Source organism: Myxine glutinosa, chromosome 4, assembly GCF_964187855.1.
Source record: "Myxine glutinosa chromosome 4, kmMyxGlut1.1, whole genome shotgun sequence".
NCBI classification, from domain to species: domain Eukaryota; kingdom Metazoa; phylum Chordata; class Myxini; order Myxiniformes; family Myxinidae; genus Myxine; species Myxine glutinosa.
Window position 1 is genome coordinate 198137063 of NC_136264.1, and position 26880 is coordinate 198163942.

General features: G+C 43.6%; 1 protein-coding gene across 1 annotated transcript; it reads right to left on the minus strand.

Annotated features, from left to right (window-relative positions):
* Positions 1-695: 695 nt before the first annotated feature.
* Positions 696-26712, minus strand: RUVBL1 (RuvB like AAA ATPase 1). Its single transcript, XM_068114223.2, has 11 exons — positions 26240-26712; positions 15957-16043; positions 15519-15651; positions 15110-15261; positions 14468-14557; positions 14166-14315; positions 12171-12234; positions 11705-11903; positions 8472-8574; positions 1379-1470; positions 696-1239 (listed from the first exon to the last, which is right to left on the minus strand). Exons 1-11 carry the CDS (start codon positions 26378-26380, stop codon positions 1080-1082), a joined length of 1371 nt encoding a protein of 456 aa, XP_067970324.1. The 5' UTR covers positions 26381-26712; the 3' UTR covers positions 696-1079.
* Positions 26713-26880: the final 168 nt, after the last annotated feature.

The following is a 26880-nucleotide window of genomic DNA, read 5'->3' on the forward strand; positions in this document are numbered from 1 at the left end:
CAGGAGTGAAAACATCACCTCCATCTACCTTTGGTGGCAGATGTAAAAAAAAACAGAAAAAAAAAACCCACAACAGGAATCGCAGGTACAATCGCTTCGATTGCAATTTGAAGTGAAGGCAGTGAAGCCGGGCATGCAAGGATACGGGAGGGATGACCAAACCACAAACCGTGATCCAGTAATCAAATGATCTCCAGATGTGAACCGATTGGCAACAAAACTCCTGATGCAAGATCGAATGAACTACAAATCGTGCTTCTGTCATATAAATATGTCTGCCTGCATTCCTGTCCAGGATTGGACCTAATCTTGTCACAAGTTACCATGCACCTGCCAATTTCATGATACGCCGTACATTTGGTGTTGTGGCTTTGGCCTTTACTCCATCCATACCTTAAGTCTGTCATCAGTGGATGCTGTCCACTGAATTCACCGTAAGCCAAACAGGTGTCACTTGTATCGGCAAAACAACCACCGAGAATTCCTCTCCACCTCAGGCAATCCTTATTTGTTTTTAACCATCATTTCTGACGCCAAAATCAAGTTTCATTTAATAATACATTATGAACCACTGAACCCACACGTCATTCATTCATTGCAACATCTGATTAATCACACACCGAGCCGTTAAATGTCACCAGTTTACGGTTCGGCGGATGCTTGAGGGGTCAAATCAATGTGTGTATAACAGAGAATGGTTATTAAAAAGTTATCTTTAATACAGGTATCCCGAACTCCATTATGGTGCAACAATTCTCTTGCCATGAATAAACTTGAAAATAAAAACAAAAACGTTTCAACTGCCTTTTGGTGTCTAATTCCTGTTTGGGAAAGGGGGATCTCTTGCCTTGAGAGACATCTCAACCTCATGTCAACTCCCTTCTTTAGAATTTTCTTTTTAAAACCAACAATGTGTTCAAGCAAACTGCAAAAATTATACAAGTTCATGAGGTAATGCAAAGTTACCTTGAGGCTCAAGCGAAAATGGACTTTTTCACATTACCATTGCAAATAGACCACCAACGAAAGGTTCCAAAAAACAATTCCTTCCTATCGTCGCCAAAGTCATGATGCAAAGTTCATTTCATGTAACGATCTTCCTGCTCCGCCAGGATCTTCGCTGAAGATTTGGCATCATAGAAGAGTTCGTTGATCTCTTCAACGTGCTCCTTCCCGATGACCTCTTTACCGTGCGTCTTGGCGAGGAGGTTAGCTGGAGTGAGGAGTTGCAACGCATAGCTGCAAACAATTGGGACACTGGTTATCCACTCCTAAAAATTCTGGACAGGTCATGTGCCCGCATCTTTCGTGAATAAAGGTTTATGCTAGAGCACCCACATTGCAACCATGTGATTATGTCGATAGAATAATCACTCACCGCAGAGTGGTCTTGGCACCAATTTCTCCGAGGTGTGCGAGGGGCTCATCTGCGATCTTGATGTTCTCAATCTGTGCGCGGATCTTTATTATCTACAACAAAGCACAGGTGGGATTATCCATTGCTCAGAAAAAGATATATATGTTTATATATATATATATATATATATATATATATAATATATATTAATATATATATATATATATATAAATATATATACTGTATATATATACTTTTTTTTAATTTAAATAAACAGGAATTAAATTCCTGTGTGGGGCTCGTGTGGAAAATTCCGACTCAACCCGGGACTTGAACCAGGGACCTCCATCACTTACGCGGGCAGTGTCAGCCCACTGAGCTATTGAGCCAAACGAAATCTCCTCAGAAATTTAAACGACTCGTACAAGCAAATAGGTAGGGACAATGACAGGGAGATCAGGATAAGTGGTGGAAGTATTGGTCAGAAGAAGAGTGGACATATGTTGTGTGCAGGAGACGAGATGGAAGGGAAGTGGTGTGAGAATGGTGAAGGGTAGGCAGGGACAGAAATACAAGTTTGTGTGGCAAGGGTGCCCAGAAGGCGTGCATAGTGTTGGTGTCCTGTTTTCTGAGGAGTTTGTAGACAGTGTGGTGAGTGTCACCAGGGTGAGTGAAAGGTTGATGATGGTGAAAATGATGATTGGAAAGCTCTTGGTGAACGTCATCTCGGGATATGCTCCGCAGGTCGGTCGGAGCGATGAAGAGAGGGACAAGTTCTGGTGTGTGATAGAGAAGCTGATGGAAAACGTGAAACATGAGGAAGTTGTTGTGGTAGGAGGAGACCAAAATGGACATGTGGGAACGAGTATAGACGGTTTTGAGGGAGTTCATGGGGGTTACGGATATGGTGTGAGAAATGGAGAAGGTGAAAGGATTTTGGAGTTTGCTGATGGAGCTGATTTGTTGATTTGTAATACTCAGTTCCAGAAAGAGGATAATAAGCTTGTTACATACACGTCAGGTGGGTCGACGACAACCGTTGACTACCTGATGGTGTGTAGGCGAGATAGGGGGCACCTCGGGACACAAAGGTGATCCCGGGGGAGGAGGCTGTTTCACAGCACCACTTGGTTGTCTGCGACATAAGGGTGAAAGATGCGAGGAGAGCTCGGCGGGTGAAGTACGAACCGAGAATGAAGGTGTGCGGGTTGAAAGAGGTGACAGTGATGGAGGCATTAAAAGAGAGGCTGAGTATGGTGGAGGATGATGTGGTTGAGCTTGAAAGTGGTTGGATGTCAATGAAAGATAGTTTGTTGGGAGCCATTGGTGAGGTATGTGGATGGACAAAAGGACCACCGAGGCACTCAGAAACATGGTGGTGGGATGACGAAGTTGGAAAGAAGATCGACGAGAAGAGGAAGAATTTCAAGAAGTGGCAGAAGGCAAAGGGTACGGTGGAAGAAAAGGCAGAGCATGAAAGTTATAAGGCAGCCAAGAAGGCTGCAAAGAAAGAGGTAGCAAAGGCGCAGGAGGCATGTCGGAAAATGTTCGGAGAACGCTTGGATTTGGAAGAGGGTCAGAGAGCGGTATTCAGGATTGCAAAGCAGATAGCGAAAGAGAGGTGCGATGTGATGGGGGTGAGTTGCTGGAAGGATGAAGTGGGACAAATCGTTGTGGACCCAGATGGAATTAAAGGAAGATGGAAGAGATATATGGAAATACTGTTGAATGCAGAGAATGAATGGGACGGCAACATCAAGAGTAACTCAGTTTTAGGACCGGCAGAGAAGACAACTGAGAAGGAAGTTGAGGAAGCGATAAAAGCAATGAAGGGGAGAAAAGCGGGTGGGCCGATGGGAGTTGTGGGAGATATGTTGAAGGCAGTGGGAAGTTGGGGTGTGAAGAGAATGACAGAGATCTGTAATCTGGTGGTGAAAGAAGGCCGCATTCCAGCGGATTGGGAACCGAGTACCCTCGTCCCTCTATACAAGGGGAAAGGTGACCCACTGGACTGTGGCTCGTGTCGAGCGATAAAGTTATTGGAGCATGGAATTAAGGTATTGGAAAGGGTGTTAGAGAGGAGGATAAGGAAGAAAGTGAAGATCAACGAAATGCAGTTTGGATTTATGCCAGGTAGAGGAATGACAGATGCGCTTTTCATTGTGAGGCAGTTGCAGGAGCAGCACATGGAGAAGAGGAAGAAGTTGTTTCTTGGGTTTGTTGATCTGGAGAAAGCATTCGATAGGGTTCCCCGCGAAGTAGTGACATGGGCATTGAGGAAGTTAGGAGTGGAGAAATGGTTGATCAGAGTAATGATGGCAATGTACGAGAGAGCGCGCACAGCTGTAAGGATGAAGGACGGGAACAGTGGTGAGTTTGAGGTGAAGGTGGGAGTGCATCAGGGGTCGGTACCAAGTCCACTACTATTTGTAGCTGTGATGGAGGTGCTGGCTCGGAATGTAAAGGAGGGTTTACCGTGGGAGTTGTTGTATGCAGATGATCTGGTGTTGATTGGGGAGAGTATGGACGGACTGAAGGAGAAGATGAAAAAGTGGAAGGAATGTATGGACATAAAAGGTCAAGGTGAATATCAGAAAAACGAAGGTGATGGCAAGTGGTAAAGCATGTGGTGAGGTGGAAAGAACTGGGAAGTGGCCATGTACTGTGTGCAGGAAGGGTGTCAGACTGAACTCCATTCAATGTCCAATGTGTGCTGAGTGGGTTCATCAAAAATGTGGTGGTCTAAGAGGGTCATTAATCAGTGTGGCAGCTACATTCAAGTGTAAGGTGTGCACAGAGGGAGCTGCAGATGGAGGAAATGTTGAGTTGGATCTTGGAGATGGCGTGAAGCTGGAAGGTGTGAAAACATTTTGCTACCTCGGAGAGATGCTGAATGGAGAAGGTGGATCAGACTCGGCAACGGTTGCTTGAGTGAGATGTGCATGGAAGACGTTTCGGGAACTGAGTGGCGTGCTGATGAGGAGGGGAGTGTCGTTGAAGCTGAAGGGAAAGGTGTATGCTGCATGTGTGAGAAGTGTTTTGATTTATGGGAGCGAGACATGGGTAATGAATGTAGAGCAGCAACGAAGGCTGGAAAGGGTGGAAATGCGAATGGTTCGGTGGATGTGCGGAGTATCGTTGAGAGAGAGAGGAAGACAAATGATGAATTGTGAAAGATGATGGGAATAGAGCCTGTGATTGATGCTGTGAAGAGAAACATGTTGAGATGGTTTGGTCACGTGTTGAGGAAGGATGAAAGTGACTGGTTGAGAAGAGTGATGGAAATGAATGTCGAAGGAAGTAGAGAACGGGGAAGACCGAGAAAGACTTGGCTGAAGGTGGTGGAAGAAGAAATGCGGGCAAGGGGGTTAACAAGGGGAAATGCAGAAAATAGGGCAAAATGGAGAAGATCGTCATGGGGACCGCAAGGCTAACCCCCGCTCTGGCAGGGAAAATGGCCTTAAAATGCCTGTTGTTGTACAAGCAAATACTCCAAACAACTACCCATTCTTCAAGCAAGCTTGAAGCATTCAAGCTTGAAGCACAGAATCTTGTTTCTCACACTCTGAGAGTCCTTTAGGTGCTTTTTTGCAAACTACAAGCGGGCTTTCATGTGTCTTTCGCTGAGGAGAGGCTTCCGTCTGGCCACTCTGCCATAAAGCCCAGATCGGTGGAGTGTTGCAGTGTGGTTGTCCTTCTGGAAGTTTCTCCCATCTCCACACAGGCTCTCTGGAGCTCAGCCAGAGTGACCATCGGGTTCTTCGTCACCTCTCTTACCAAGGCCCTTCTCCCACGATTGCTCAGTTTGGCCGGGCGGCCAGCTCTAGGAATAGTCCTGGTTGTTCCAAACTTCTTCCATTTAAGAATTATGGAGGCCACTGTGCTCTTGGGAACCTTCAATGCAGCAGAAATTTTTTTGTAGGCTTCCCCAGATCTGTGCCTCGACACAATCCTGTCTCTGAGCTCTGCAGGCAGTTCCTTCGACCTCATGGCTTGGTTTTTGCTCTGATATGCATTGTCAGCTGTGAGACCTCATATAGACAGGTGTGTGCCTTTCCAAATCATGTCCAATCAATTGAATTTACCATAGGTGGACTCCAATCAAGGTGTAGAAACATCTCAAAGATGATCAAGAGAAATGGGAGGAACCTGAGCTAATTTCCAGTGTCATAGCAAAGGGTATGAATACTTATGTAAATGTGATATTTCAGTTTTTTGTTTTTAATAAATTTGCAAAACTTTCTAAAATCCTGTTTTCTCTTTGTCATTATGGGGTAGTGAGTGTAGATTGATGAGGGAAAAAATGAATTTAAACGATTTCAGCATAAGGCTGCAACATAACAAAATGTGAAAACGTGAAGGGGTCTGAATACTTTCTGAATGCACTGTATATATTGTTACAGACGTGGCTTGGATGTTATTTACCGAGCGGTTTTATGGTATGACCACGTCTGCACAAGTTACCCGATTGTGCCCGAACGTTGACTAGTCGCGCGATGCTGGCTCAATAAGAAAAAGAAGACACCCGGCTGGATTACAATAACACAATACGACACCAAGGTTTCGATTCTCAAGACCTCCGGAGGAGATTATATTCGTACGGAAAGGTCAGATTACAGGGGCTAGAAGTATAATCACAGAAAGACAGGCACTTAGACACACTCTTATATTAACCCCGGACAGACGACAGACAAACGGGACAACGGCTGACTCACACGGGGGTTTGATGGCTAGGAAAGGCAGGATCGATGGCTCCAGGTCCTCCTGGGCTCGGGGCAGGGTACAGTACGGTCCGGTCCGGTCCAAAGATGCGGGGAGGTATCGTCGCGCTGGGGGTGGCGGTGGCTTCTCTCTCCAAGCTGAGGCGCATCTCACGTCACATCCGGCGCGGGGCCGCGTATATCCGGCGGGGAGTGACACGCCCTCGGCTCGTTAGCTCCGCCCCAGATGGAATCGGCACGTTGCTTCTCATTGGGTGCGTGGGGGGGTTACTGGCTCCGCCCCTGACGAGGAGCTGACAGCCAGCCCCTTCGGGGTAACGCCGTGGAGCGCATGGTCATGGCGGGTAACCGAGCCGGTGTGAGGACGCACACTCCCCGCCCCTCTGTTGTTGTAGTCGTAGTTGTAGTTGTAATTGTTGTTGTAGTTGTTGTTGTAGTTGTTGTTATTGTTGTTGTTTGGGGAAGAAGATGGGAGGAGGTATGGGAAAGGTCCTAAACTCACTACTGATGCCATATAATCACATTCTGGTGCAACGAAGAGTCATAATTAATGGAAACGAGGCCTTAACTGACATAGATTAAGAATAACTAGGAAGATGTCCGAAAGTTGTCTACGTGTGGTGCGGTGGACCTGGGCACGACATTTAATGGGGGAATAAGGGGAAGGTCGGCTCTACTGATTGTTATTTACATGCAATGGGACTAGGGAATGGGGGATTGGGGAAAGTTGGGGAGTATTGGAGAAAATAGGGGAATATTTACAAGCGGATATGGAGGCCAAATTCCATATTCGCAACAATATAAATGCACAGCTGTCCAACAAATTGTAAAAAGTACTACTCTGCTGATCAAACAGATAAGAGCAGGCTGCACCTGAGGCAACGATTAATTTGTTCCACAAACTTCCTCAAACTTATGTTCCAACTCTGACACGCAGTCGCCATATTATATCCAGTTCTCAACGTATTTCTGACCACCTGACAGGGCGGTGAGTTTCAGGAGTGCTCAGCCTTCATCACAGCATCATAACAATCATTGGACTGCTCGTTCCTTGAGAACAGATGTGTCAACCTCTGATATTTACATGGTTCCACATGAGTCGATGTGTGAACAGCTCACAAACGTCCGGAGGTGCACAGAGCAGCGCCCCCCCTCCTTTCTGAATTCCCTCGACAGCGTATCAGCGACGGCAAAGCGTTCAGGCAAGCTTGTCATGTCGTTTGTGAGAGAGCAGGTGTGAGTTCTGAGCAAGCGTGTGCGGTGTTGCAAGGTGGTGTGCCCACTAGGTGCGGTGAGGCAGCGAGCTGACATGCTGTGATTTTGTGGAGGTGCATGAGGGAATGAGTAAAGTTGTCTGCATGCCCTTCCTATCATTGCGGCGGTTGACAGAATGGCCTGGAGGTATGCACACTCACCTCCAAGCTGTCTAGCCTGAAAATGAATCCCAACTCAGCCATGAAGTGTCATCCCGGTGTTTCACAGGCAAGAAGATTCATCAATGTGTGTGCCGTCCCTCGGATGGACGTTACTCTGGGCGTGCCGTAACGTCCGACATTACTTGGTGGACGTTAAAGATCCCACAGTGTCCTTCGCTAAGAGTAGGCGAGCTATTATCGGCACCCTGAACAAATTAAAAATTCCTGCCCTTACCAGCAGAGGGCATTGCATCAGCGGCACAGCCACAGCCTCAGCCAATGATACTACCCCACAGCCTTGTGCTGCAAAAGAACGAAGAAGAAACATATTGCCATCTTGCACCATCGCGTTCTCACTATCTCCATTTGTGTTTTGTATTGCGTATGCGGTCTCAATCGCTTCACCAATTAAATCACACTCCCAGCCCTTGGCATCCCATGCCTCGAGAACCGAATAGTTTGACGTCTGTTGGATGTGTTGTTTAAGACGGGGGTTCCAGCAAGCTCAAACACAATGGAAGGTTCCACAAAATGGCACGGCACTACTAACTGCATCACCCTGCAAAAGCGTGTTGCACGAAGGTGTTATTCCCACCTCAGCTTCAAGTTCCTCCAAGTCTCACCGACGCAACATTTGGCACTACTCTTGCAAGTGCTGCAATATAACACTCCAGATTTATCACCAATTGGAATCTCATCTTTCAACTTGATAATTAAGCTACATATACCAAGGCCAGAAATGGATTATAAACTGTACATAAAATGGCCACCACATGCCAAAGCTGGAACCTGGTGTTGAGGTAGATCATCGATCTTAAAGTTCTTGGTAAAATTTGTTGCTTGGCTGTGCCTTTTTATAAACAAACAATAAATTTAAATTTTGACGTCACTCCTGAAATGCGAAACCTGCAATAAAGATTACACTGTTGAAGTTTTTTATTTCATGACAAAACGTACAATGCGAGTGCATAGGCTCACCTGGATCATCTCTTCTGGGGTGTAAAGCATGGTCCGGATGATCATAACACGATCGAGGAGGTCCAGCGGAATGCCGTGTGGGGATGAGATATCGTCCGTCCCACTGAGGAAGAGGGAAAAGGGAAAGGCAGCGTTTGTGAGAACGAGTACAAAAGGCCATCGTAAAATGAAAGTGTCTTATGTTGAGTTGAGGTACAGGTCGGATGCAGATTTATGTAACTCCTAAGATTTTCAAGATGTAAACTCTGCCGACATTAATTGTCTACCCACTGTTACGGTTGGTCTCAATCAAAAGTCACATGAAACACTAGAACGGCACTCGGTAGAGCGCATACCTCCGCCTGGTGAACGGTTTACATTTTGGGTTCCACTGATAGGCCACATCTACCTCAGGACCTGAACCAAAATGTAATCAGCTTTTTCTTGTCACCGACTCAACTCATCCATCTTGTTTTGTCATCAACCCTCCACCACCCTTTGAAATATCATCACATGCTCGATATCATTTTTGCCCTCATCTCTCAATGGTGAAGAATCACTTTAAAACATTCAAGCATCCCAATCTTCACCAACATCTCATAAATGTATCCTCGTCACACACCCAACCTGTCAAACCCAAAATGCACTCAGTTAATCTTTGCATTACATTCTAAACTTGTGCCATATTTGCTTGAAATCCCTTCAGTGGTTCACAAGTTATTGTGCGACCAAAACACCGATAACGGACAGACGCACACACAAAGACAGACAGAAACGAAAAACATGGTTACAGCCACAGGTCCGTTCCAGTTGCCTGGTTCCGAGTAACACGGGTCGTGTCAAAACATCCGCATCCGCCAACCAAGTCCACGGTCCCGAGTAAGTTCCCGGGCCTGCTTGCCATATTGCAATACTCGTGGACTGAGGAATTCGTCGGTGAAGTGCCGATAGATGCCCATGACTGTTCTAATTCATCCGAACAATCCATTGGTCACGAGCGCAGTCTAACGCGGTTTCAACCGCATTCATAACTCCACTGCAACCAGTCTAAACCACCAAACGAAGCAGCCAGAACAAGCAAATCTACCCCGGCACTAGGTGTATTTAATAAAAGAAAATGGCATGTGGGAAGGATACAAGAATGAAGCAATCACAATAATAAATGATGCAACAAACTGGTAATAAAACCAGAGAGAGAGAGAAACAGAAACAGGGCGGTCTGTGTGGGTGACTCAGCCAGTTGGCTGTTCAATCCCCTTGCAGGGTGAGTTCCATGGCCAGAGAGGGAAATGAAATTCAAGTCGACCACTGGCAAAGTGAAACCCAGCCTTCTCTCATCAAAGCACAACTTAGTCTCGTCGGAGCTCTCGCGTCTCCTGGTGCCCTGCATTATCCTGCTTCGGGCGTAAAGTCTCAGCATGAGACGAACGATAAAAAGCCACATGCACGAAAGTTCCTCCACTGACGATTTAACTGCCGTTAAAAAAAAACCGGCACCTGTTTATTCTCCCACCTGCCTCACGTGTCAAAGTTTTGGGAGTGCTTTTAAAAGAGAACATAAAAGACAGATAACAAAGGAAAGAATAGAAAATATACCGGAAGCTCATGGGGATGATAAGTCTAGATACAGGCAATGGGAGGAAGACGAACCGTCTATCTATTACATAAGCAAAGCATGTGTATTGCTCGAATAATATGTCACGCTTATACTAACCAAATACTAAGAAATAACTAAAATTTTACTAAACAGTTTTACCCAATTAGGGCCATTTCCACAACACTATAATGCCTCCAGCCTTCAGTTGTGAAAACATAAAAAGCTTACTTGAGTGAAAATTGGGACAGAGAAATCATATAAGGGAGGAAGCATAACATTACAGCATGCCCACCTCATCCTCTTTACAAACAAAAGGAAATGTAAGGGAGCTTTTACTGGTCACACCCCAATGCCACATCTTATAACAAAAGGAGACTCATGGCACACCTGTGCTAAATATATGCCCAAGGCATCGAGCAGCAATTTCAATGAGTGGATCGAGATGTGCCTTTTGTCTACTACTTTGCAACTCGCTGTTACATGCTCATGTAACACAGTAACGGCAAGTGGGGGAAGTCAAATCTTTCCATTATTATCATCATAGGGTAGGAAAACAGTAAAAAAGGGAATTCAAATCCAGTATTCGTCAAATTGTGGCGACTGGACAGTCTGGGGATGTGTACATTCGTCTTTCAGCTGTCTAATCTGGGCTCTATTCTTGACGCAGCTATAAACTGCCATCTTGGTGCCTTCAGACACAGGGTGCCACATCAACAAGGAATATACTATCATTCAGAGAGAAGTGAAGTCAGTTGTCCCATCTGCTAGCATTTGTTTGTGGAGGTTAAAGATGGCACGGTGTCTTTCACAAGAGAGGTATCCTGGTCAATCCCCAAACTCCTGCACCGACTGCTGCAGGGAAAGGCAATGGCAAACGACCCATTGTATTCCTTCCTGATGGACAGCGTCGGCAGCACCAAAGACCATGGTCATTGGATCGGATATGGTTCACCTGGAAGTGAAGTATGAATGAATGATCGTTTTAAGGCCATTTTCCCCGCTAGAGCCGGGGTTAGCCTTGCGGGCCCCATGACAATCATGGTTCCCTGTTTGAGGCAATGTTTTTATGGCCGGATGCCCTTCCTGACGCCAACCCTTAGTCGCCTCTTACGATGCGCATGGATACTGTGTACCTATTCTAAACCGGGGTACACACCGGGATCATTCATCCCAGCAAGCTGGTACTCAATTTGCCGACCTCGGAACGATGACAGGCTGAGTAGTGAGTCAACCCCCCTGGTGTTAAATTAGCGATCGACCGGGATTCGAACCCAGGATCCTAGGATCCCAAGCCAACACCAGGCTATCTTAAAAATCCAAGACATAAACAAGACAAGACAAGACAAAACAAGACAAGACAAGACATAAATCCAAAAAAACCCAAGTGAAGTATGCCGAGAACAATCGGACATTCGGCATAGAGACCTCTGCATGGAGTGCAATTGCACATTAGATGGCATCTGGTGCAACACACAACTCTTAGTGTGAATGCCACAATGCTCACGTAAAGCCAAAACGGCGAGACAGATGCTGGCCTACTAAAATATCGAATTTCCAAGAGTCCCAAAAGTTAATGTAAAATGAAATTGGCGGAGAGGCAAAGAAGATTGAAACAAAAGAACACAAAGGTGGGCACCAGCATCCACAAAGTACTTACCGCACAACACACTTGCCGCGATTTGTCGCAAAGATAACGATGGGGGCAATGGAGGACTCGAGGGCACGGTGAAGGTATGTAAAGCACTCGATGTCCAGCATATGCACCTCATCAATGAAGAGCACACCGGGGACAAGCTCAGCGATGCCCTGGTCTATGTACTTGTTCACGATCTTGTTTATTTCTGCGCGCAGCTTGTCTGCTCATCGAGAGGAAAGAGAATCGTGGGAATTTACTTCACGAATAATAAGTACGGATCGGCACGTTTGGTGCTCCCGTCGGATCATGTGCAGGAGGAAAGGTATCAAGAGACGTCAATGCACTTTGGGATAATTTGTAAGGACATAAGTAGACAATGGGTAAATGAACATCTTACAAGAGATTTGAACCTGAGATCGCAGAATCATGGAGTAAATGCTCAGAACGGTAAATGCTCTTATCTAAAATAAACAAGGGGAACTCTTACCTGTAATTTCTGTCTTTTTTGGCTTCATAAGTTGTCCCATCATTGACAGAATGTCCTGGCCTCCCTGTAGACATGCAAACAACCCAACTTCACTTCCAACAAATCATTTCAACACAAACACAATCAAAACAATCTGAGGGTCATTCCATACTACTTCAGAGATGAGCTATCACCGGCACCCTGGCCAAATTCCAAATTCTTGGACTCCCAGTGGAGTATCCTACGTCGGAGTGGCAACCAGTCCAGGATTGTAACCCAAGCTAAGAACCTGCCTCGGCAGACATATGTGACAAACAGTGGAAGGAGGATAAACACAAAGAAAACATTCTACATCACCATGGCAATTTCCTCAGCATTTCCAAATAAAGTTGGTATGTTGAAATGTGCACATTCCCAGCCAGGAAAACAGAGCTGCCCTTTCCATGTGATTGGGGAGAACAGGGTTGGGCACCCAAGTGGACCATCCTGCCTGATGCCAGCAAAGTGTGTAATGAGCTGCTACACTGCGGATATGTGTCAATATCTCCAGACCAAATAAGAGCATCATTGGTGAAGATGGTTCCCGAGATTCCCGGCTTTTTAAAGACGGCAGTATTGACTCCAGCCCTTCACTCTTCCCGTTTCATAACTACTAAAACAACTACGACCCCAATTATTCCCACCTTCTTGTGGGGTGAGTCGCGGACAGTCTTTGGCCCACATCTTTCACGAACCCACTGGCCAGACCTGAGGTTAGACGTTAGACTGAAAGTGGTTTGGACAGGGATTTGTAATTTGTTCAGGGTGCCGACGATAGCTCACCTCACTTCATGAAAGACACTGCGGGACCTTAAAATCCACAAACTAATGCTAGCAGATGGAACACCCAGCTTAACAACAACAACACACATTTTAAGGCCATTTTCCCTGCTAGAGCGGGGGTTAGCCTTGCGGTCCCCGTGACAATCTTCTCCATTTTGCCCTATTTTCTGCATCTCCCCTTGTTAACCCCCTTGCCCGCATTTCTTCTTCCACCATCTTTAACCAAGTCTTTCTCGGTCTTCCCCGTCCTCTACTTCCTTCTACATTCATTTCCATCACCCAGCTTAACATCTCCCAAAATCTAATTGAGCTAGAGAGATTTAAAAAAAAAAAATGAATGGATTGTATGTTAGGATGTCCAAAACACGAAGCAGGTGCTGCAGCCCTTTCGGGTTAGAGAACCACAAGAAGACGAAGGCCCTCCATAACATCTCAAAAGATACAGACAGACTATACATCATATCTGCACCACAGAAAGCTGAACAGACAATTTTTTTTGAATGGTAGATATTAAATCATTTAGGAAACATTCTCTCTGTTCTCAATTTGGCTACAGGGGGGAAAATGCAGGGGGGAAAAAAAGCACAATTTTCTCTTTCAAAAATAACATGATTGGTGTGGGTGTCACGCCGTGCAATCTGGAGTAAAAAAAAAAAAAAAAACACCTTAAGAGGCCATTTTTCCCCGCAAGCGGGGGTTGGCCTTTTTCGGGAACTGTGGTTGTTGTTGTTTTTCGGTCCCCTTTTTGAAGCAATGTTTTACGGCCGGATGCCCTTCCTGACGCCAACCCTTTTTGCCGCGCGCGCAATCTCCAGAATTTGCTCCAGATCAAATCTGGAGTAAAAAAAAAAAAAAGTGCACATTTTTGTGCACAGATTTTTGTGCAAAAAGCAATGTGCACAGATCAAATCTGGAGTGAAAGGCTCAATTTGATATGTGAATATAAAACATATAAAACTGGTTTGATATGTGAAAAAAGTTTTGAGTTTTGTATTTTGACATCTGCATTACACTTTATTACACCTTAAATGATTTTGATTCTTCTCGTAGAATGAACTCCTCTGCAATCAATGAATTTCTACGGATGGCTACACAGAATGATGGTTCAGGTGAGTAACCCCAAAACCATCTCATAAAAGGTTTCAGCTTATGGAGCTCATTGACAACTCAGACCCGTCCAACAGTTACGCTCACCTGCGGCCTTGCATTGGCCACATCCAGGTCATGTAATGTCACATCCTGAATGACCTCCTTCTTTTTATGCACGTCTCCCTTGGGCAGCGGAACATATTCCTCGGCCTCCAGATCAAACTCGGTGGCATATGTATCGCAGCGTCCCTGCCTCTGAGAACACCATGTATGCACGTACTCAAACACACAAACAAGCCAGCAAGGGCGCATAAACGAGGATGGTCAACTCGAGTCATTCATGTGTACCAAGAGCAGCTTCACTTTTACAAATTAAGCATACAAAATATGAACAACGCTCAACCTACCTTCACAGCACCGCTGTTCGCCTCGATATAAATTACATCACCGACTTCCACCTTCTCCTTCTGCAGGCTTTCGTATATGGAGGGATCGAGCTGCAAGAAATTTCAACAAGTTCTCACCCGATGAAGGGGAAAATAAAAATGCATCACACAAGAACTCCAAATGCAGTACAAACTTTACAAGTGCTCAGAAAGTTCATGGCCTGACATAATAAAATTATATACACATACATGTATAATTTCCCAGGGAGAAATGAGGGGGTGACCAGGAGCTGAGGTCACCAGCCAAGGATAACTCCGCAGTCCGGCGGGTTGCTGATCAACCACGGACGCCGATTGAAACTACCAAACCGAACAAGGTCCTCACTCCTTCATGAGCGTATTACCTTACCAGTGGCTTGGTGGTCCCAATTGGGGGACCGCACCTTCAATGTTCAACCATTTATTTAATATGTTCAGCAGAGCGAACCATGGATGAACGTTGGCTTGTGATATGAGCAATCAGTGGGTTGAAATGTGCCATCTACCGATTTGCACACACTATATCGAACCAATGAAGGAAACGAGACACTCGAGCAGGTTTGAAAACAATTTAAAATAATTCATGCCATGGAAACACCAACAATAACGAGGTCTCTAACTTGCCTTCAGCTGCTTTGTTCCCTTGGCAGTCTTCATACCGATGATTACATGGCTGATGGTCTTACCATAACCACCCATGGGGTTCTCAGTCTCACAAGGCGTCAGCTCTGTAACCTCACCCTCATACACCTCCTTGGTCTCCTTGATGCGGAGGCCTGCTCAAACAGATATGAAACCAAAAATAATGCTACAATTGACCAAAGAGCTGAACCTATTCAAACCCTGACATCCCACACCCCACACCACCTCCCATTACCCCCAACCCACTATCCTCCACCCCCTTTTACCGATTCTCTCCTGAAACAAAGCCTCTCCTCTCTTTGCCCCTCCCCCCCCCCCCCCACCCCTTCACCAACCCACCCCATTAATCCCCAAAACCCTCCACATAAAGTGGAATTAAAAGAGTCCTCACCAATTGACCTGCGAAAATTCTCCATGAGAACTTCAGTCTTCTTTATCTCAGTGGAGTATACCTCACTGCCCACCATGGGACAGAATGGAACTTTGCTGCCCAACTCCTGAGCAATGGCCAAAGCAAGTGCAGTCTGCAGAGCATACAAGCATGCAAGATAACACCATCCGACTCAGGACTAAGTTGCAAATTCACTGATGAAACATTACGAGGCAGGGCGACAAGGTTGACAGGCTGCTCCTCAAGTAGACAACGTTGTTCAACAAGAGTAGGTTTCATTGGGGAAGGGGAAAGGATAGAAATAGTTAAAAAATTGGAAGCTACAAGACAGACTACAATCAGTTTGAACAATAAGAATATTATCCCCCTTTTGAAGTGTCTGGCTGATCTGCGGGTTCCTCGAGAGTGTTCAGGGCGCATTACACCCGCGTCACTCACCTTCCCAGTTCCTGGAGGACCAGCCAAGAGAATTGCTCGCCCAGCCATTTTTTTGCTCCTGATCAGTTCCACGATAACCCCACATGCCTATATGGGGGGGGGGGGGGGGTGTAGGGGAGGGAGCGATGGAAGGAAAGTGCAATAATATGTCAATACATGGATGAGATCGACACATATTGCTTGATCAGGAAAGCAAATGGGAAATCTGTGTCGATGGATATTTAAAGTTTACAGAGTCTGTATGAACCTTCAGTGCACTGTTATTACCAATAGTAACACATTCAATACGGGACTTTTGGAAATTATTTAATCCTCCCTTAATGGTCGGCGCGCATGTGCAGGGCCTCTTAGCTACCTAAAGTATCTAAAGATTGTTACCTAAAGTATCTCACAAAGCTCCTCAGAGAAGCTGAAAATACTTGGAAAAGTACCTGAGAGAAAGGGAGCTCAACAAATTTCTCAGGTCATCCACAGGGAAGATATATTGCAGCTGCTCGTGATGCAAACATTCTCAACAATGTGGGCTGGTGCAAGGCCTGAAAGATCATAAATAGGTGCATTCCACCCAAAACTCTGATCATCCTGCAAGTGACTGGAACTTGAACCTTGTGGCAGTGCTTCGTGTGAAAATGGCAGGCTTAGTGATTTATTTCATGGCCGTCTGCAATAAGAAAGACGATACTGTGCGTCATGACGAACAAAGCAATGGCTACCAAATCTTTGACAAAGGACATCTTTGTAATGTGAAAATACACAAAGATCTGGACTGGTCTCCCATCTCTACTGCCTCTGACATCCACTCTTCCTGGGAATTCTTCCAAAGTAAATTGCTCTCTCTCATGCACAGATTTATCCCATCTCATCTTCAGTTGTCATACCCTTCCTCCAGTCCATGATACACTGTAAAGCTTGTGGTGAGGCAGTTGCCATGAAGCAACTTGCCTTCACCTCATGGAAGGCTAAAAAAACTGAAGGTAATCTCAGTTCCTTTCACAAAGCTCGGAGCAAGTGTGTCTACCCTCAGGAGAGCCAGGAAACAATATCTCTCTATTCTCAAGACTGAACTCTCAAACGAGTTTCCCTCCTCCAAATCCTGGTGGCGTCTGGTCAAATCTGTTTCTGGTGTTTGTTCCCCTTCCATCCCCTCCCTTACCTCAAATGGCTACACAGCTGACATCGCACGTGAAAAAGCGGGATGCCTCAACTCTGTGTTTGCCTCAAAATATTGTGTCCCGAACCCATCTCTCTCTGTACCCACCTTACCCAGTCAAATCCAGCTGCTCCTGGACTCTGCGTCCTTCTCTCCTGACAAGGTGGAGAAGTTTTTGTCAAACCTCGACTCTGATTCTGCAACTGGACCAGACGGCATCAGTCCACGAGTCCTAAAATCCTGCTCTGTCGCTGTATCTCACCCTCTCTCTCTTGCTCAAGGTCATCTGCCATCTGCTTGGAAATCAGCCAACATTACCGCTTTACACAAAAAATGTGCAAAAACAGATCCTTGCAACTACAGACCAATCATCCTGCTCCCAATAGTCAGCAAGGTCATGGAATCCATCATTGCTTCTGACATCAAATCCTTCCTCTTCTCCAATGGCTTGATCTTGGATCATTAATTTGGATTCAGACCAGGTCACTCTACTCTGGACATGCTGCTTCTGCTCTCTCAACATTAGATGGAGGTCCTTAATGCCAAACAGAAAATCAGAGCTGTCTCCCTTGACATACCATGTGCCTTCGATATGGACTGGCACCCCGCTCTGCTCACCAAACTCTCCTCCTATGGTATCCATGGAAATCTCCACGCATGGCTTGCGGACTTCCTCTCTGGTCGTAGTCAACATGTGGCCCTGAATGGTTTTCTCTCATCTCCCCTTCCTGTTCAGGTTGGAGTTCCAAAGGCAGTGTTCTGGGCCCTGTGCTTTTTCTGGTCTTCATCAATGATCTCTCTGACTCTCTGGGAAATCCTATATATCTCTTTGCTGATGACTCCACGCTCTGCCGCTCCATACCTCATATCGGCAGTCTGCAGCCTCCTCACTCTCTGCAGACCTGGACAAAATCACAGACTGGTCAAACAAGTGGAACATGTCTTTCAATCCTGACAAATCACACACTCTTACTATGTCTCTTCGAAAAGACCGCCTGGACAACCCTCCCATATACATTCCCAACAATCCTCTCCAGGAAGTTCTGTCACTCAAGCTTTTGGGTCTCACTATCTGCCATCACCTTTCCTGGAAAAACCACATTCCCAAGCTGGCCTCCAAAGCCAGTCGCCGACTGGACATTCTCTGTCATGTGAAGTCCTTCCTTGGCACACCTGAGCTCCTCACCACATACAAGGCTTTCATCCGCAGCTCAATGGAATACTGCTCTCCCTTCTGGGCTGGTGCTCCTGCCTCACACCTAGCTCGGCTTCACGCTGTTGAAACCAAAACGTTCAGAATCATTGGAATCTCCTGCGATGAAGCTAACTCCGAGGGCCTTTCACTCACTCACTCAACGCAGGCAGGTTGGTGGTCTTTCTGTCTTCTACCGACTCCTTTCTAGCCTTGCTCCCCCAGCTCAGTCTATGCTGTGTCCCCCAAATATTCCTACAGGGCGCACAAGATCTGCCTGCAACCCTCTTATGGTTAAACTGCCAAAATCAAGACTCTCTATTCACCTTCATTCCTCTTTTCTCCCGCGTCTGGAACAAACTCCCTCACTCTCTTCAATCCCACTCCTCCCTCCAGGTCTTCAAAACAGCTGTTCACCACCATCTCTTATCTTCCCCCATCCAAAACATTGATCTTTTCTACCCCTGCTAATTTCACCCCAAATCCACTTTTTTGAAATACCGACTTCATTCCTGGAAGTCCTAGCAGTGTCCATGTGTTTTATACCTTTCTAACTGTTGTTATTGTTTCAAGGTCAGTTTTTATGTTTTCTGTTTTTGTTGGTTTACCTTGTACAAATGTGCACTTGGTGCACTTGTCTAGTCCAAATTTCATTTGAATATCCTTGGAAAACCATTTTACTAGTTTTAGTTGTTCTGTCAATTTTTCATCATTCGGTACAAAGAGCTTTATATCATCCATATATGGTAGATGTGTCACCTTTCCTATTTCTTTGGATGTCCTTCTATCAGTTGTTTGGGTGTATTGATGAGGTTACGTATTGGGTCCAGAGCCAGACAAAACAGAATGGGGGAAAGACTGTCTCCCTGGAAGATCCCATACCGGATCTTCACATCTATTATTTCGATATTTCCGTGTTTGTGTGTGTGTTTGTGTGTTTGTGTGTTTGTGTGTGTGTTTTATCCACTGCCGCCACTGTTTGTATTGACAGGTAATGGTAGGAACCCGACACCTCTCATTCACAGATATTTCTCCTATTTTAGTATAATTTCTAAGAGTCCGATTTGCCTTTAGGAACACAACAATTATTGCGAACCATTTTGGAATTGCCACTTTTGCGTTTAAATCTTTATAATCATGTTTTGAAAGCTATTTCATTTACATATTTCCTCCGAACATCGGCAGGTTAAAAGTGCCCCAGTTAGTGAAAATGGGTCACAGAAAACGCACACACAGCGCATGTGCGAAAAGCCTCATTAGCATTCTTACATCATTTCAAAAGTCCTGTAATGTTGAAGAAGAGGAAAACTGAATCATTAACGTACTCAGGCTCATTCCCCCAACCGGGCATTGCCATTATTATTACGGCGTAGCCCATAGGGCAAAGCAGTCTAGAACAGTGTTTTTCCATCCATATGCATGCATGCATGTGTGTATGTATGTATGTATGTATGTATGTATGTATGTATGTATGTATGTATGTATGTACGTCCCCTCAAACATATACCAATCAGATCTGAGGATCTGGTCACATGACAGGGTGATGTGATTACGTCTGATGTCATTACGGCGTACAGCGGCTGACTCCACACTCCGGCATTTTGATAAAGGTGGGCGCGATTCGGAAAATTTTAAGTCCGCTTACCGCTTATCCGCTCCGCCAGCCCATGTAGTCCGATTCGCTTATCCGCTTCAGCGGCCGAAAATCTTAGTCCGCTTACCGGTTATCCGCTTATCCGCTTCGATTCGATTTTTTAAAAGCGCTTCGACGTTTTTAAAGCGATTTTTGACGTTTCTAAAGGGAATTTAATGCTTTTTAAGCCTAAATAGCCATTTCTAACTACTACAAAGACAAACAAAGCTTTTAAGATCAAAAATATACATTTTTATTTAAATAAAATTTATTCAAAATTTATTGAAATAAAGTTTTCCACTCGACTCTACTCTACTCTACAGTTAATTTAAATATAATTTTAATATATGCAAGTTACATTAAAGAAAAATCAATTTGCCCGTCCTTTCTTTCACAAGAGAGTCTACTAGTCAACAGACTAGCAGTCTGTTGACTAGTCCTCGTCTTCCTCCTCCACCTCGTGGGCCTTCTTGAGGATTTGGAGGTTGCCCTTCATGAAGACGAGGGCCTCGAAGTTCGGTGCAGCCAGGGCCGACCTCTTAGGCCTGAGGATGTCCGACCCGTAGCTGAACACGCGCTCGACCGAGGCAGAGCTCGGGAGCGGCGTGTTATGCCTGAGAAATAGAGTTACCCAAGCATCACGGAACTCGAGCGGGAAGAGATTGGGCGAGAGCCCCGGGTTCCCCCTCAGCGGCTTCCTCGACCAGTTGTTGACCTCTTCCCTGATCTTCTCCTCGAGGTTCTCCTCCTGCTGCCCCTCCTCCATGGCGAACAGGTAGTCCGTACTGCTCGAGCCGGGCTGGGGTCCCTGCTGGGGGGCAGGGTCCAGGTGCTCGTCAGGCAGGACGAGGGCGAGCAGGTCCCTGATGAGCTTGTCCCTCACCAGGTCGCAGATGGCGTCGTTGTTCTGCCTCCTGCAGATGGCCCTGACCGTGGCGAGCTTGTGCTGGGACTGCTGGTTTGTGTCGCTCGTGTGCCTGTCCCTGGCACTGCCGCTGGGCTGGAGAGTCAGAAATCTCTCCATCTTGACGTTATTGCCGCTCTGGCGTCCAATAAAATATTCAGTTTTCACTTATTATTCACTTAAATAAATATTCACAATTCTAGAGTAACGGCTCAGGCTAACAGCTGATTTGGCGAATCGCGCTGCGCTTTAATTTTTCGGTAGTCCGCTTACGCTTATCCGCTTCGGTTTCCGGGGGTTGTTCCGATTCGCTTATCCGCTTCGAAAACGTTAGTCCGCTGCAGCGGATAAGCGGATAAGCGGACTTTCGAAGCGGACCGCCCACCTTTGCATTTTGATTCCAATTTCGTTCAGGCCGAACATTTCATCTAACCTGTCATATATCACAATCGCCATGCTCTACCTTTACGCTTTTCATTCAGTGTGAAACACAAACAAACTGATTGTTAAAATGATCATCAAATATCAAAAGCATAGTCATCTTCAACATATAAAAGTAGCGGCAGTTTTGTGTCCAGCCGTCACGCTACGCCATTACTTCTATGATGTCATTACGATGGCCGAATCCACTGACCGAGATTTTAATTTACCAGTACACCCGCTCACGACAGGAGCGGCAGAAAGGGTCATTCCTTTTCGGTGTATATGGATTACAGTCGATATATGGTCGGGTCTCAAGAACATTGGGTGTGTCTTCATTTACCAAGTTTCTTGTGGAGAGATCGCCATTTGGTTGAAGCATTCGAGCAAGCACTCCATTCAAAACCATTCAGGAACGGCTGGCTTGGCAAGCGCTAGCGAGCTGCTTGGTAAATGAGCACACCCCGGTCTTCCTCCCTTTCACCTTTCAGTTTCGTGTTAAACAGCAGGAAAAGAGGGTTTCGTTTGTGGGTTTCAAAACAAAACCTTAATTGGTGTTTTCAAAACAAAACCTTAATTGCTGGGTTTCAAAACAAAACCTTAATTGGTGGGTTTCAAAACAAAACCTTAATTTGTGGGTTTCAAAACAAAACATTAATTGGTGGGTTTCAAAACAAAACCTTAATTGGTGGGTTTCAAAACAAAACCTTAATTTGTGGGTTTCAAAACAAAACATTAATTGGTGGGTTTCAAAACAAAACCTTAATTTGTGGGTTTCAAAACAAAACCTTAATTGGTGGGTTTCAAAACAAAGCCTTAATTGGTGGGTTTCAAAACAAAACCTTAATTGGTGTGTTTCAGAACAAAACCTTAATTGGTGGGTTTCAAAACAAAACCTTAATTGGTGGGTTTCAAAACAAAACATTAATTGGTGGGTTTCAAAACAAAACATTAATTGGTGGGTTTCAAAACAAAACATTAATTGGTGGGTTTCAAAACAAAACATTAATTGGTGGGTTTCAAAACAAAACCTTAATTTGTGGGTTTCAAAACAAAACATTAATTGGTGGGTTTCAAAACAAAACATTAATTGGTGGGTTTCAAAACAAAACATTAATTGGTGGGTTTCAAAACAAAACCTTAATTTGTGGGTTTCAAAACAAAACATTAATTGGTGGGTTTCAAAACAAAACCTTAATTTGTGGGTTTCAAAACAAAACATTAATTGGTGGGTTTCAAAACAAAACCTTAATTTGTGGGTTTCAAAACAAAACATTAATTGGTGAGTTTCAAAACAAAACCTTAATTGGTGGGTTTCAAAACAAAACCTTAATTGGTGGGTTTCAAAACAAAACCTTAATTGGTGAGTTTCAAAACAAAACCTTAATTGGTGGGTTTCAAAACAAAACCTTAATTGGTGGGTTTCAAAACAAAACCTTAATTTGTGGGTTTCAAAACAAAACATTAATTGGTGGGTTTCAAAACAAAACCTTAATTTGTGGGTTTCAAAACAAAACATTAATTGGTGGGTTTCAAAACAAAACCTTAATTTGTGGGTTTCAAAACAAAACATTAATTGGTGAGTTTCAAAACAAAACCTTAATTTGTGGATTTCAAAACAAAACATTAATTGGTGGGTTTCAAAACAAAACCTTAATTTGTGGGTTTCAAAACAAAACCTTAATTGGTGGGTTTCAAAACAAAACCTTAATTTGTGGATTTCAAAACAAAACATTAATTGGTGGGTTTCAAAACAAAACCTTAATTTGCGGGTTTCAAAACAAAACCTTAATAGGTGGGTTTCAAAACAAACCCTTAATTGGTGGGTTTCAAAACAAAACCTTAATTTGTGGGTTTCAAAACAAAACCTTAATTGGTGGGTTTCAAAACAAAACCTTAATTTGTGGATTTCAAAACAAAACATTAATTGGTGGGTTTCAAAACAAAACATTAATTGGTGGGTTTCAAAACAAAACCTTAATTGGTGGGTTTCAAAACAAAACCTTAATTTGTGGGTTTCAAAACAAAACCTTAATTGGTGGGTTTCAAAACAAAACCTTAATTTGTGGGTTTCAAAACAAAACCTTAATTTGTGGGTTTCAAAACAAAACATTAATTGGTGAGTTTCAAAACAAAACCTTAATTGGTGGGTTTCAAAACAAAACCTTAATTGGTGGGTTTCAAAACAAAACCTTAATTGGTGGGTTTCAAAACAAAACCTTAATTTGTGGGTTTCAAAACAAAACCTTAATAGGTGGGTTTAAAAACAAAACATTAATTGGTGGGTTTCAAAACAAAACCTTAATTTGTGGGTTTCAAAACAAAACATTAATTGGTGGGTTTCAAAACAAAACATTAATTGGTGGGTTTCAAAACAAAACATTAATTGGTGAGTTTCAAAACAAAACCTTAATTTGTGGATTTCAAAACAAAACATTAATTGGTGGGTTTCAAAACAAAACCTTAATTGGTGGGTTTCAAAACAAAACCTTAATTTGTGGGTTTCAAAACAAAACATTAATTGGTGGGTTTCAAAACAAAACATTAATTGGTGGGTTTCAAAACAAAACCTTAATTGGTGGGTTTCAAAACAAAACCTTAATTTGTGGGTTTCAAAACAAAACCTTAATTGGTGGGTTTCAAAACAAAACCTTAATTTGTGGGTTTCAAAACAAAACCTTAATTTGTGGGTTTCAAAACAAAACATTAATTGGTGAGTTTCAAAACAAAACCTTAATTGGTGGGTTTCAAAACAAAACCTTAATTGGTGGGTTTCAAAACAAAACCTTAATTGGTGGGTTTCAAAACAAAACCTTAATTTGTGGGTTTCAAAACAAAACCTTAATAGGTGGGTTTAAAAACAAAACATTAATTGGTGGGTTTCAAAACAAAACCTTAATAGGTGGGTTTCAAAACAAAACATTAATTTGTGGGTTTCAAAACAAAACCTTAATAGGTGGGTTTAAAAACAAAACATTAATTGGTGGGTTTCAAAACAAAACCTTAATTTATGGATTTCAAAACAAAACATTAATTGGTGGGTTTCAAAACAAAACCTTAATTTGTGGGTTTCAAAACAAAACCTTAATAGGTGGGTTTCAAAACAAAACATTAATTGGTGGGTTTAAAAACAAAACCTTAATAGGTGGGTTTCAAAACAAAACATTAATTTGTGGGTTTCAAAACAAAACCTTAATAGGTGGGTTTCAAAACAAAACCTTAATAGGTGGGTTTAAAAACAAAACCTTAATAGGTGGGTTTCAAAACAAAACATTAATTTGTGGGTTTCAAAACAAAACATTAATTTGTGGGTTTCAAAACAAAACCTTAATAGGTGGGTTTCAAAACAAAACCTTAATTGGTGGGTTTCAAAACAAAACCTTAATTGGTGGGTTTCAAAACAAAACCTTAATTGGTGGGTTTCAAAACAAAACCTTAATTGGTGGGTTTCAAAACAAAACCTTAATTGGTGGGTTTCAAAACAAAACCTTCATAGGTGGGTTTCAAAACAAAACCTTAATTGGTGGGTTTCAAAACAAAACCTTAATTGGTGGGTTTCAAAACAAAACCTTCATAGGTGGGTTTCAAAAGAAAACCTTAATTGGTGGGTTTCAAAACAAAACCTTAATTGGTGGGTTTCAAAACAAAACCTTCATAGGTGGGTTTCAAAAGAAAACCTTAATTGGTGGGTTTCAAAAGAAAACCTTAATTGGTGGGTTTCAAAACAAAACCTTAATTGGTGGGTTTCAAAACAAAACCTTAATTGGTGGGTTTCAAAACAAAACCTTCATAGGTGGGTTTCAAAAGAAAACCTTAATTGGTGGGTTTCAAAACAAAACCTTAATTGGTGGGTTTCAAAACAAAACCTTCATAGGTGGGTTTCAAAAGAAAACCTTAATTTGTGGGTTTCAAAAGAAAACCTTAATTGGTGGGTTTCAAAACAAAACCTTAATTGGTGGGTTTCAAAACAAAACCTTCATAGGTGGGTTTCAAAAGAAAACCTTAATTGGTGGGTTTCAAAACAAAACATTAATTGGTGGGTTTCAAAACAAAACCTTAATTGGTGGGTTTCAAAACAAAACCTTCATAGGTGGGTTTCAAAAGAAAACCTTAATTGGTGGGTTTCAAAACAAAACCTTAATTGGTGGGTTTCAAAACAAAACCTTCATAGGTGGGTTTCAAAAGAAAACCTTAATTTGTGGGTTTCAAAAGAAAACCTTAATTGGTGGGTTTCAAAACAAAACCTTAATTGGTGGGTTTCAAAACAAAACCTTCATAGGTGGGTTTCAAAAGAAAACCTTAATTGGTGGGTTTCAAAACAAAACATTAATTGGTGGGTTTCAAAACAAAACCTTAATTGGTGGGTTTCAAAACAAAACCTTCATAGGTGGGTTTCAAAACAAAACCTTAATTGGTGGGTTTCAAAACAAAACCTGCAGAGGTGGGTTTCGAAACAAAACAAAACCTTAATTGGTGGGTTTCAAAAGGCCGCTACGAAAAACGCCACTTTTGCGGCAGGAAGGGTCATGCTATTTACATAACTCTTGTGGGGTATATAGATTACAGTAGATCTTCGCTCAGTTCTGAAAGTAAAGGTTACCTCAGAGATGTCGGGATTCCTCCAAAGTTCTTTGTTCAATGCTATAAACAGCATTAACGACTGTTTAAAAAGCTAATCACGTGTGTGTGTTTGTGGTTTATAATATTTTACAAGCCCGGCTACGCTGCTGTTAGACTTCCGGTCTTGTTAGTGGTTCCTCGAGGGAACAGCAATACTTCATACATGTCCAGTACGATCCGTGGATGGTTGGAACTGCGTTGCTATGGGTGTAAATGATCGTTGTACAGTAAAGAAGATTCCATGACAACGGAATATAATCGCGATTAAAAGTGCGAAAGAACTGCGTAATGTTAAGTTGTGAAAGTTCAACTGCAGAACACAGCGTGATGGACAAATCACAAGGGTCACAGAGCGTGGACAAACCTCTCGCGCATTCTCCTGTCCCACCAAACCGGCGCCGGTGGGCCGCGCGTAGCCATTGTCGTCGAGACCTAAGCCTTTCACGTGGCTGTGCGCAGCGATGCGCTGTGTCTTCGTCGTGCTCTTCACCTCTTCGATTTTCATCGCTCCAGCCAGTGTCGGATCGTCGAAAGAACGTGGTGAACCAGGAAGTTAAACCTGGACAACGCACACAATAACCGCGTGGAACGACACTGAGACGAATCTGCAGCGGATAAATTTCCAATGTGGTCGGAACGACGTTGTTACCGCCTTATACACCGCCTTACTTCTCTTCTTGGATGTTTGCCATTCTTTGGGTTCGACTTCAGGCGTCTCACAAATATTCAGACAGTTTAGACGTTAGACCACATATGAAACTCGAATTTAGACTTAGGCATCGAAAAAACGAAATCCTGCCAACATGTTTACCTCATGATTCTCAATTGTTTATCTCTATCATGTATGTTGGCCATGACGGCAAAGTCAGCGGCAAATAGTTAAATTGTTTTCAACATTATTATTCCCTTTTCACTCCTTACTCTGTACCATTTAATGTCAATGCTTGCCATATTCAGTGTCGAGTATACAGTAAATCTTTTATGTCAAAATGTACCAAACGTGCC

Excerpts from the sequence above, each read along its gene's own strand:
- RUVBL1 (XM_068114223.2), bottom strand. The coding sequence starts at position 26,380 with ATGAAAATCGAAGAGGTGAAGAGCACGACGAAGACACAGCGCATCGCT. Across the intron at positions 16,044-26,239 it reads GACAGGAGAATGCGCGAGAG|GCATGTGGGGTTATCGTGGA; the intron begins GTTTGTCCACGC and ends CCCCCCATATAG. Across the intron at positions 14,558-15,109 it reads AGGGAACAAAGCAGCTGAAG|CTCGATCCCTCCATATACGA; the intron begins GCAAGTTAGAGA and ends AATTTCTTGCAG.